Genomic DNA, 12,661 nt, shown 5'->3' with positions numbered 1-12,661 from the left:
TGTGTAAGGTTATATAAGATTATGATCTTTAACTGATTTGGCAGCATCAGGAAACATAAACATTGAAAGGTGAGGGATGAAGGGGTTGCCAAGTTGTTCATGTCAGCTTAGCTAACAGAATGTCAAAAGATTATAATTTAGATAACCTTAATGTCTAAGAAGAGTGGGTGTAGGGAACTGGTAGACTCTTTGGATTTGGGAATGGGCTTAACTGAAATAATAAAGGGTAAAAATTCTGATCAATCCCCTCTTCCATATTCTTTTTCTCCCTCATTTTCTTAAAGTTACAGACATCATAAAGATTCTTCAGGTGCAGCATATTTTCTTCTCCCCACTTATTTTTCTCCTCTGTTGCCATTTAAAATAGTGTAAGAACTCTGAGAACAGAGACCATGTTTGCGTCACACATTATTACATCAGCACCTAGCAATGCCTAGCACAGGGTATGCAGGCAAGAAGTATTTGTTGAATGAATTTAATATATATGGTAGTTGCTTCAAGTCTTGCCTAAAGAATCTAGATAAAGTAATGGAAAGACAATGAGTTTTTAAATCTTGCTTCTATCACTTGAGTATTTGTGGGATTCTGGGACTTCTAAGAATTTTTTTTTTTTTTTTAATTTATTTATTTTTGACTGTGTTGGGTCTTCATTTCTGTGCGAGGGCTTTCTCTAGTTGCAGCGAGCGGGGGCCACTCTTCATCGCGGTGCGCGGGCCTCTCACTGTGGCGGCCTCTCTTGTTGCGGAGCACAAGCTCCAGACACGCAGGCTCAGTAGTTGTGGCTCACGGGCCCAGTTGCTCCGTGGCATGTGGGATCTTCCCAGGCCAGGGCTCGAACCCGTGTCCCCTGCATTGGCAGGCAGATTCTCAACCACTGCGCCACCAGGGAAGCCCCTAAGAATTTTTTTTTTTAAGCAATAGAGAAAAATTATATAAGCATTTAATCTCTAAGACTTTTTTCTTCCCTGTATTAAGTGGCACAATACTTTTTAGAGTTATAGTAATGAGAACTAAATGAAAAAATTCATGTAGTGTTCCTAGCACATAGAAAGCATTCAAAAAAAGGTTGTTCCCTCCCCTGTACCTCGCACCTCTCTACAATATACTTTTTAATTTAGGGGACCCTAACAATTAATTGACACTAATTGTTTACATATTTAGAAACTTCTAAAATACACCCTTGAAAAAAAGTACAGTGATATTTCTAACAGAAGCTAGTTTATTTATAAGGTGAACATGTCTACAGTTATTTGAATAATGGTGGTTTGTAAGAATCTCTTTGGTAAAAGTAATGGTGAAATACCTTCCTAGAATGACATTCATAGTAGTGCAAAAAATACACGTTGCCTTCTGTGTGTTTAGGAATAACTTTTACATTTTCCCTAAAGATGAAATATTTAGCTACTGATTTAGCTCCTGTTTACCTCAGCAGGGGTCTACCAATGCAGAGGCTCAGGCCACCTGGTAACTTATTAAGTGGAACCCACAGAAGAATAGTAAGGAGGTCTTAAGAATTGGGTAACTCCACGGCCCAATGCACACAGGGCAGCAAACTGGGCACCAAACTGCAGATGGATTGCAGATGCACTGAAGGAAGTCATTACAGTTTTGAGAAATTTGGGGCTGGCTTGACACAGATGAAGCCTGCTGGTTTAAGCACTTTATGTTCTTGGCAAAAGCATGGTGTTGCAAATTTTCACCAGCCATAGTGAAAAAAAAAGGGGGGGAAAGGGAATGGGAGGAGACCACAAAATTCATGATGATACATAAAATGTTAACCATTAGCTTTGCATCTTTTGAGAGTCACCAGATTGAAGCACAGTATTTTGGACTTGGCTAGCAGATGGTGTACACAGACTTTCTGAGTATGTTAGCATTTCATTTGAAACTAGCAAGATTACATAGGACTATCATGGTAATTTAACATTCATGGAGATTTTAAAATTTATCCTTAAACTTGTGTTGAAAGTGGGGCATTTTAACATTTTAAAAGACTTTGTGAAATAGATGTGGATCTCATAGAATAGATTCACAGGATATAATAATTCCTCTAAAATGCCCACAGGACAGTTTCAAGTGTCTTCTTTCCCTGAAAATCTGGCTTACGCAAGAGAAAAAGAGGCCAAAGAGAACAAAGACTAAACCAGGGGAGATGGCAGGTAGTGATGTCTGGATTCTCTGAATGGGACTTCTCCACTTACTACCTTCTCACTTCCTTCTATGGTCTGGACCTTTAATCACCACAGCAGTCAGCCTTGTAGGGTCAGCTAATCTCTGTTGACATCATCGTACTACTTCCCTTTTCAAATTCCAGTGAAGCTATGTGTTTCCTGTCCTATTTGACACCCTAGAGAAAAAAATACTGGCCCATTAGTATCCAAATTTAGACTGGCAGCAATGTGTCAAGTTTTCAGGGAAGAGATAAACAAAAACAGGTGACATTTCCAAGCCTCTCAAGAAAAGGGGAAAAAACCCCCAACCCTTCTGGGGTAAGTAAGCAGGGAGAGCTTCAATACCCACTGTAGGGAGAGGTCTGCTGACAGCCTCCGAGAATGGGCCGACGGAAGCCTTTTCCTTTTCATTAAAGCCAGGAGGATGGTTTTGGGGGCCTCCCTAAACACATTCTTGATTCTGCTAGGAAAGCCCAAGCAGCTCTGACACCCCCTTGCTCAGGGGTAGCTGTGAAGGTAGCTGCACCTCCTCTGTGGGGAGCCGTTGGTTTCAATCACAGACACTAGGACACCCTTGTGGGGGGAGAAGGGAGAAGCCATACGTCCCTCGCCCCGCCTCCCACCTCCCGCCCCTTGACCCCAGCGAGCCCAGCCTCGGGCGACCTGTTAGCAGGGAGCGTCACGTGACGCGGCGGGCCGCGCACAGCCCCCGCGGGGAGCCTCCTGTTGCGCCCGCCGGGCGGGTTCCATCACGTAACGCGCGGGCGCCGCCCCGCTCTTCCCTCGCCGAGCGAGGGAGGGCCTGCGTCGAAGAGGAAAGAGAAGGGAAAAGGGGCGGGAGACAGAGAAGGAGGGGCGGTGCCCGAGTCACGTGACCCGGGGCAGCCCGGAAAGCTCCGAGGAGGAGCCTGGCGCCGCCATTTTCCTGCAGCTGCCTGTCCCTTTTGCCCTGCCCGGCTTCAGCTGACCAGGGAGGGGGTGGGCTGAGCTGAGGCGGGGGCAGGGGAGTGCCCGATATCGTGCCTGACCCCGCGGGTGACAAGAGCCGGTTCTTTCCGGGCTGGGTGGCAGCGCGCGGCCCTGAGCCCCGCCCCAGGCCGGCAGGCGGAGAAGGAGCCGGTGGGGGTAGGGGGGGGGGGGGGTCCTCCGGCGCTTGGGGGTCCCAGTCCCCGCCGGCTGCCGAGCGGGAGGGGTGGCGGAGGAGCCGCAGAGATGTCCGGCCAGAGCTTGACGGACCGAATCACCGCCGCCCAACACAGTGTCACCGGCTCCGCCGTGTCCAAGACAGTATGCAAGGCCACGACCCACGAGATCATGGGGCCCAAGAAAAAGCACCTGGACTGTGAGTGAAGCCGACCGCTGCCCCCGCGACCCGCGTCCTTCTCCCTATCTCTCTTCTTCCCCGCTTCAGCTGCCTCTTCCCTCCCTGCGTCTTCTCTGGCGCGGCGGGTCCTGTGCTCATCCGAGCTGTGTTCTTTCTGCTTCCATCACACCTGCCTTCACGGCTTCCGTTCCCTGTCTAAAAATCCCTGACAAGCCACTCCCCTCCAGGTTCCTAGGGGACCCTGGCTTCTCTGCCCGGTGCTCCGCGATACACATTACAGCCGGCCAACTTGCATCTCCACCTAGTCCCTCACCTCCCGGCCTCCTCTGTCTGCTGCAGCCTTCTACTCTTTCTTCCCATCTGTCCCGTGCTGCCTAGCCGCCCTCTCCTGAGCGTCTCCCCGCTTGCTCCCGGCCTCACCGCCCTATTGTTTCCCCACTAGCCTTCTTCGGGTTTCCGTAAACGCCTGGTTCCGTGGGCCCGGATCCCTGTTTCTCCGCAACCCTGAGGGCCGCCTCCCTTGAAGTGATTCTCACTTCCTTTGCTCCACTGGCCTCTTCTGTCCCTTCCTTTCCCGGTTTTCTCGTCCACCTTCCCCCCCCTCACCCCGCCCTTTGGGTTACCTTTCTTTGCCTCTGTATCTTCACTTAAGTTCCTTCGTCTCATTGTAAATATCATACTCAATATCCGACTTTTTTCCCCTGACTACTTTCTTCGTGGGCGTGAAAGTAAAGGGATTCTGTTGGTGTGGGGAAAGCTTTGTGGAACGCCGGGATTTTTAATCACCTCTGGTGGGGTTTAATCATTGTATTTTCATGCTTTTGACTGGGATAATTTGTGAATGTCAGTCACCCCCCCCCCCTTTTCTTTTTTCTAATGGGGATATGGAAAAGGGTTTGCTGATTTTGGTATCAGTTCCTAGAGCTGTTAAGCCTGGCGGTTTGAATTCTGAAGCTTGAGTGAAGCGTAGACTATTGGAATTCAAAATAGATTAATAATCAAATCTACAAATAACATACATCCTTTAAAAAACTGGTAAAAAGATATTTGGTGATGCTTGAGTTTGGACTCCGTTTTAATTTATGCTGGTTATCTTTTGAGGAACTAGTTTTTCTTACACGCATGATATTACACCATTCACTAACTTAGCTACAATTACTAGAGCTAACTCCTCCCAACTTTTTCCAAACCTGGAAGCCACCTGTAATATCCTCCTTTTTTATTCCACTCCTTTACCTCAAGGTACAAAGATCAGTGGATTACTCAAGCTTTGACTCAATGGAGCTTTGACCTGAAACTTTTCAGGGAAACATAGTGAAAAAGGCATTGTAATAGATAAGTTCCTTTTTTAAATGGCTACTGGACACATAAGCCTGACTGACTTCATCCTACGTGAAAGTTACTTTGCTTTACTGTATGAAGCAAGAGTGAGCATGTCCTGAAAGGGAATTCACTGACGGGAGTCCTGTTTTGAGTTCTCGTTTGGACTTTGGCCGTAAGGTTTGCGCTTTTTAAAAAAATGTACAAAATGTGAATTCTTCCAAGATACTTTGCTCATGAAGTACTGTTAGAACAAGTTACTGCTACAGACAAACCCATTATTCACTGTGACTTATTCCTTCCTTGTGGAAAAGTTTAAAAAGGCATCATTATTGCTTGGTTCTTCTTTTGACGTGCGGTTCATGGAGGCTGCTTGTTAACTATCAATCCTTGACTGTTTTAAAGAATTCAGAATATATTTAAATGGTGACATATTTATAAATGGAAAATTCTTTTAAATACATTATGAAGCTGTTAAGTACCTCTTTTGATTGTCTGATATTTGGAGTAGACATTTCTACTGTTTACTTCTCTTCAAATGACTACTTGGCTTGCTCTACCCAATCTGTGGTTTGCCCTAACACTGTTAATTCTTTTGTTAGGTTGGTTTTGTTGTTTGTTTGTTTTTGGCGTTGAAGAAACTACTTGTGACTTTGTGAACTGTTATCCTCATCTCTCCCTTCAAAATGATAAATTATAACACGAATAGATACCACTTTTAAAAGTCTTTTTAAAGGTTCTTGTCTTATTTCAAATGTTGCAGTTCTAACACATTGTGGAAAAGGTCAGAAAATAGGCTAGGTAAATTTAGGAGAGTGAGACTTGCTTGTGGTTTTATGAATGTTAGCCTTTTCTCTTGTAATGGAAGCTGCTGCAGATAAGAACTGGAATTAAGTTTGGTATATGGATAATCTCACATTTGTAGTCTTTTTCTCTACCACTGCTGTGTTTATAAATTCCCACTTTAGAACCTGAATATTCCTGGTAATGTTTGATTTTTTAAAAAAATCTGTATGAATAAGGAGCCACTTACTCTATGAGGTTTTTAAAATACTATTTTTAAAATACAATTTTTAAAAAATACTATTTTCTTTATATTGTTGTTTAAAACACCCTTATAACCAGTTCCACTAATGGAATAAATTTAAGTCTGACCAATGAGTGGTTTTTGTAAACACCTTCTTCCCCCACACACTTTAACATACTTTGAGGAAATTGAAAAGGCTTTCACAAACAGTTCTGGGTTTTGACATCATGGACTTTTAAGTCTTTAATGTAGATACAATTTTTCCTCTTTTAGGAATTTTTCTTTCTAGTGAAGGCTTAGTTCTCTTGTGCCTTTTAATATACTGAGAAACTGTTGCCTAATTAGTTGACCCTAATGAAAATGATTTTATTTTTTAAATATTAGTATTTAACAAAAATATGCTTAAGACTGCTTTTTCCTATAAGCCTTTAGAGTGTGGAGGTGGTTTCTGTGTACTTCGCCAAAATCTGTCTATATTAGGAAATGATGATTGTAATCCATGAATTATGGCTTAATTCATACTACATTGTATACTTGTTTAAGAAAGAGCTTTTGCTTTGCTTATAGGGGTCAGTAGATAATAATGTTAAGTAGTGTCCCTAATATGAAAAGAGTTGTCAAACCTGAAGCATATTTTTAAAACTAAACATGGTTTGCATTTAATTTCAGGCCTCTAATGGCCATAATCAAGATAGAAGAATAGCAGCCTTGTATTTGAAGGATTTCAGTTTGCCAGGCACTTATTAACCATTATCTAATTTAATCCTTTCTCATAGCTATGGGAGAGGCAAGTCATATGCATAGAAGATCATCTGTAACTAAATTTAAAGAGGTATAGAATACTTAAAACATTATTGGTTGAAGTACAGACAGAACAGAGGTTTTGTTTGTTTGTTTTTTGTTTTTTTGTGGTTTTTTTTGCGGTACGCAGGCCTCTCACTGTTGCGGCCTCTCCCATTGCAGAGCACAGGCTCCGGACGCACAGGCTCAGCGGCCATGGCTCACGGGCCCAGCCGCTCCGCGGCATGTGGGATCCTCCCAGACCGGGGCTCGAACCTGCGTCGGCAGGCGGACTCTGAACCACTGTGCCACCAGGGAAGCCCAGAAAAGAGTTTTAAAATTTATAAATTCTTGAAGTAAAAACATTCTTACCTGATTTCACAACCTTTACTCTTGTTTTTTTGACAAGAACACTTTTTTCTATACTTGTTTACTTTCCTTGGACATTTATGTTGGGGCATGTTTCACTGAGATGAAATATTATGTTAATGGCTCTAATGTTTTCACTTTTATATCCATATTTTTTACAGTTAATTTCAAGGGACACTTCATTCCAGCCACCATCTGCCTTACATTCTGTATAACAAAATCAAGATCATGTTCTTATTCAGTATCCGTTATAAGCATACCTCTAAAGTAGATACAGTGTGGGTATTTGTGTGTTGTGTAATGGCTCTAGACTCTGCCTAATTTTAATTGTGGAAACATATATTTTTTTTTAAGTAAGAATTTGTGAATGTTTTGAATATGTAGAGGGTGGAATTTGTATTTGGGTAAGTGGTTTGTAAAACCATTGAAAATACATATAAAATATTGACATGCACCCAAAATAATTATCTTTCTAAGCAAATTATTGATTTTTAATGTCTTAGTTAATGATATCCAATGGGTCCTTAGTTTGCGTATTGTCAAGAATATATCTGGTAACTGGGATCTGATTTGAAAGAAGGTACCTGTGAGGAAGATAGTAAGTAGAAGATCTGCCCCTAGATGGCGCTTGTTTAGAAATAAGGTAACTGGGGCTTTCCAAATGGACAATTATTTCATAGTTATGTTTGGGCTTACTGTTCTTTCCCATAAGAATTAATCGTATGATTTATATTTTCATTTTCATTATTTGACCTATTCTGTCCCTTACTACTTTAATAGTTCTGAAATACAAAAAAAATGGTAATTGAGTCATCAAAGTGGTAATAGCAAGATTTGACTACTTATGTCAATTGTAGGAGATGTATAGTAGAACTCCACAAATATAAGTTTTTCCTCCTTGACATATTTAGTTATGTTTCTGAATAGTATGTATTTTAAAAGAGCAACCTGAAGAGAATTTTACCTGTAGCCATTTCGGTAGCTGCCTTATTTGTAACTAGCAAATTAATTCTAAAATTTCTCTGTAAAGTAATTAGGCTTCACTGGTGGACTTGTTACTTTAAGAAATACTGTTTAGACTTTATTCATCTATTTTTTATCCTTGTAGCAGTGCTTTTTTTGTTTATATATTTTATATATCTGAATAATTTTTAAAGATGTCTTAGAATTTAATTTCAATGGAAAAGAAGTGAAGCATCATTATGAAGTGACATGCTTTTTTCCCTCTCATTTGAGTTGTAAAGCACTTGTATGATATTTAATTAGATGTTTTATTTTTTTAACTTTTTTAAGCTCTTCCACTTTACTTTTTAAATTTAAAAAATATTTATTTATTATTTATTTTTGTCTGTGTTGGGTCTTCATTGCTGTGTGCGGGCTTTTCTCTAGTTGCAGTGAGTGGGGGCTGCTCTTCGTTGCGGTGTGTGGGCTTCTCGTTGTGCTGGCTTGTCTTGTTGAGGAGCATGGGCTCTAGGCATGCGGGATTCAGTAGTTGCAGCACCTGGGCTCAGTAGTTGTGGCTTGCGGGCTCTAGAGCACAGGCTCAGTAGTTGTGGCACATGGGCCCAGCTGCTCTGCGGCATGTGGGATCTTCCCGGACCAGGGCTCGAACCTGTGTTCCCTGCATTGGCAGGTGGATTCTTAACCACTGCACCACCAGGGAAGTCCCTATTTTTTTTTTTTTTTGGCCGTGCCGCACAGCTTGAGGGATCTTAGTTTCCTGATCAGGGATTGAACCCGAGCCTCCTTTAGTGGAAGCGTGGAGTCCTAACCATTGGACCGCCAGGGAATTACCTAGATTTTTTTTTTTTTATTTATTTATTTTTATTTTTGGCTGTGTTGGGTCTTCATTTCTGTGCAAGGGCTTTCTCTAGTTGTGGCAAGCGGGGGCTACTCTTCATTGCGGTGCGCGGGCCTCTCACTGTTGTGGCCTCTCTTGTTGCAGAGCACAGGCTCCAGACGCGCAGGCTCAGTACTTGTGGCTCACGGGCCCAGTTGCTCCGCGGCATGTGGGATCCTCCCAGACCAGGGCTCGAACCCGTGTCCCCTGTTAGCAGGCAGACTTTCAACCACTGCGCCACCAGGGAAGCCCCCCCCCAGATGTTTTAAAAATACATTGTTTAATTTATTTTAACTAATCAGAATTGGTTTAATTTAAATAATGTGAAAGTTCACCAATTTGTTTAAAATAATTGATTTTAATTAGTCATCAGAATTGCTTTAATTTGAATAAAATACTTTATTTTGACTCTGATTATCATTTAGAATATTTAATGTGAAAGTTCACCCTAATACATAGAAAGTCTTTTCTGTTTTCTTCAGTTTCAAAGTGCTTAGTTCCGTGATTTTGCCCTTAAAGTCAAAGAAGCAAGTAAAATAAACTTAAAGACTTCTTGGCAAGAGGTTAGCGCCCTACCAAGAAGAAGTAGGGTTAGATTTTCAAAGTAAAGGCTTAATATTTGCTTTTCCTGTTCTTTTGGTGGCTGAAGTGGCATTTCCGTTACTTTGTGTTCTGTCTCAGTATGTTCCCAGTTAAATGGCTTTATATATTTCTCTAGAGAATTGAAATTTTTGGATTTGATCTTTCAGAATTTTGTGTATTCACTGTGTATATGGTTCTTTTCATGGAGAATTGTTTGTAGGCAGTTACAATTTACTAATGATATTCCTTTAAAAGGGAATTTTAATGAACTTAAACCTTTGTATTAAAAATTATGTTCAGAATTGTAATTTGCCGGGTTATCAGAATATTAAGGATTTCTCAAGTTACATTAGAATATAGTGGCAATACTCACAGCTAGACATGTTTTTTGTGTTTATGCCTAGGTTGTGTTTATATTTATTTAACAAATGTTTATGCTTACTTTGTGCTGGGCACTCACATTACTGAACACTTTGCATTTATAAACTTGTTTATTCCTTTCAACAACTTTGTGAGAGATTTTATTATTATTATTTTTAAAGTTATTTATTTTTGGCTGCGTTGGATCTTCGTTGCTGCGCGCAGACTTTCTCTAGTTGCAGCGAGTGGGGGCTACTCTCTGTTGCAGTACGTGGGCTTCTCATTGCAGTGGCTTCTCTTGTTGCAGAGCATGGGCTCTAGGTGTGCGGGCTGCGGCTCACGAGCTCTAGAGCACAGGCTCGGTAGTAGTTGCTCCGCAGCATGTGGAATCTTCCTGGACCAGGTCTCGAACCTGTGTCCCCTACATTGGCAGGCAGATTCTTAACCACTGTGCCACCAGCGAAGTCCAAGAGATTTTATTATTATCACCATTTTACTGAAGAGGAAACTAAGGCACTGAGTTTAGTAATTTGCCCAAGGTCACATTGCCAGGAAGAAGAGAACTGGGATTTGAACCCAGGTAGTCTAGCATCAGGTCTGGCTTTCACTTTAGTGTAACTTTTTATGTAATGATTTTCTATTCTAGAGAATGAATAGACCATGTTTATCTATTCATGGCTGTTTCTTAAAGTGTGGTCCAGGGATTCCTGGGAGTCCCCAAGACCCCTTCAGCGTATTTGTGAAATCGAAATTATATTCATATGCTGAGACATTATTTTCCTTTTCCATTTTCATTCTTCCACTATTGTACAGTGGAGTTTTCCAGAGGCTATGTGGTACTGCAACAAATTGAATGTAGTAGCAGATATGAAAATCTGTTTTCTATTAAGCCAGATAGTAAAGAGTTTTGGAAAAAAATGTGAAACAATGCCACTGTTCTAAATTTTGGTTTTGGAAAATACAGTTATTTTTTATGAATAATGCTAACATATGATGAATTTTATTATTTTAAAATGAATTAATATTTAAAAATTTCTCAGTTTTAATTTCTAACACAGTAAATACCAATAGAGAAAAACCACATAAGCAAAAGCTCTTTGGGGTCTTCAGTTTTTAAGATTGTAAAGGTTCTGAGACTAAAAAATGCAACTCTAAGGAATGGTGTTTAGAAGAGGGGAGAAAAGAATACTTAGAGAGAAACTAGATGTAAGTGGTCCTTTAAATTCTCAGAGTAATTTTGATTTGATTTGATGGGTAACAGTGGTCCAATCATTGTAGGACTGAGCAAGAGATGTGACGTGATCTTTTGATTATGTCATGCGGTTGAGTAGATTGGAAAGAATGTGCTGTGTGACTTGGAAAGGAGACTTCTGGGGGGCAAAAAGAGTCTCTAACAGTAATAATGTAAGTTTTCCTAAAAGGCCTTGATAGAGTCCATCATTAACTGAGACTCTTTTTTTTTTTTTTTTTTTTTTGCAGTACGCGGGCCTCTCACCATGTGTCCTCTCCCGTTGCGGAGCACAGGCTCCGGACACACAGGCTCAGCGGCCATGGCTCACGGGCCCGGCCGCTCTGCGGCACGTGGGATCTTCCCGGACCGGGGCACGAAATTGAGACTCTTGATCTATTTTTCCTCACTTGTTTTGTTTTAAATATATCTAAGCTATTTCTTTTCAGTCAAGCAGGTTAGGTACCAGTTGAACCAAAATAAATTCTTGACCCTCAAACTATTAGCCAGCCTTTGCAAATCCCATTCCTTGGACACAAAATATCTTCACCTCTGTCAGTACAGATGCATCCTTCCTTTTAAACCTTCTTTAAACTAACTTGCTTTTGTTAACATTCACCTTTAAAGTAACCACTTTCCTAAAGACGTTACTGAATAACTCCCCCTGGTTCTGTCAGTCCAACATTATTATCACCATTTAAAGTTTACATATATATATATATTTTTTTATTAAACTGTACTCAGTATTATGCTTTTATGTATATATTGGGTTCATGTGTGTTTTCTCTGTGAATAGGAACTGTTCTTTTTTGTACTGTTCTATGTCTCTTCTCAAAGTAACTAATCAGTGGCCCTTTGGGTGCCCAGTAAGTACTGAATGATTACACGTAATCTCCCGTCACAGCTCAGGCTATTCCATGAACAATGTATGGTGGACACACCGTAGAGATCTATTCCAGTAGATATTTTAATAATGTTTTTGTGGGCATTATCTTAGTTGCAGTGAATGGTAATCACCTGATTACAAAATTATATATGAAGTCATTCAGTAGCATTGATAAAAAAGATTATAACAAATTGCTATGGCACCTATGAGGCATTGAGGTTTAGTTTTGTTTAGGTATTATGTGGTTTTTCCAAAGTATTGTTATAGCAAAGAAAAAAAGTTTCTTGGTTACAGCTACTCAGTTTGAAAACTATATTCAAATGCATGGTTTTTGAGGATATGGTCTTAAAAGTAGAAATTAATTTTAAGAATTAAACAGGGTACCAGAATTAGATTTGAAATGTTTATCAGAGCTGCTTCCTTGTACAGCTCTAGGAGGTGCTGATCACATTATAATCTATGATGTGCAGGGTGCCTCCAGTATATAACTGTGTGGCAGCCTCACTTTAGGATAAAGTACACTTAATAGATAATGTCAAAATGCAAAAGAAAAGAAATGACTTTTAGAATTAAGCCTTGTGAGGTATGAAGCAAAGGTTGGAGTAGTAGTAGTGATGGCCTAAAGTACACGTAGTAGGTAACGTCAAGATGCAAAAGAAAACAAATGACCGTTTTAGAACGAAGCCTTGTAGGGTAAGCAAAGGTTGGAGTGCTAAGTAGTGATGGCCATGATAGTAAGACCACTAAATCCAGATCATCAGTTCATTCCAGGGG

At 40.8% G+C, this 12,661-nt stretch overlaps 1 protein-coding gene across 20 annotated transcripts in view; it reads left to right on the top strand.

Moving 5' to 3' along the window:
• The first annotated feature begins 3,008 nt into the window (after positions 1 to 3,008).
• PICALM (phosphatidylinositol binding clathrin assembly protein) overlaps positions 3,009 to 12,661 on the top strand; it is a 106,372-nt gene continuing 96,719 nt past the window's right edge. For 5 of the 20 annotated variants that reach the window (XM_027083603.1, XM_027083586.1, XM_027083585.1 and 2 more), the window contains exon 1: positions 3,011 to 3,513. In XM_027083603.1, coding sequence (XP_026939404.1) covers positions 3,461 to 3,513 — 53 coding nt within the window. In that variant the 5' untranslated portion in view covers positions 3,011 to 3,460. Of the gene's footprint in view, positions 3,514 to 12,661 lie in introns of all 20 variants that reach the window. The other 15 variants (XM_027083595.1, XM_027083593.1, XM_027083591.1 and 12 more) reach the window with 9 other exon arrangements.

Source organism: Aethalodelphis obliquidens, unplaced genomic scaffold (assembly GCF_003676395.1).
Source record: "Aethalodelphis obliquidens isolate GAN/ISIS:26980383/991018 unplaced genomic scaffold, ASM367639v1 scaffold50, whole genome shotgun sequence".
Classification (NCBI taxonomy): Eukaryota; Metazoa; Chordata; class Mammalia; order Artiodactyla; family Delphinidae; genus Aethalodelphis; species Aethalodelphis obliquidens.
The sequence above is the reverse complement of the archived record's forward strand: the minus strand, read 5'-3'. Positions and strand labels throughout refer to the sequence as shown.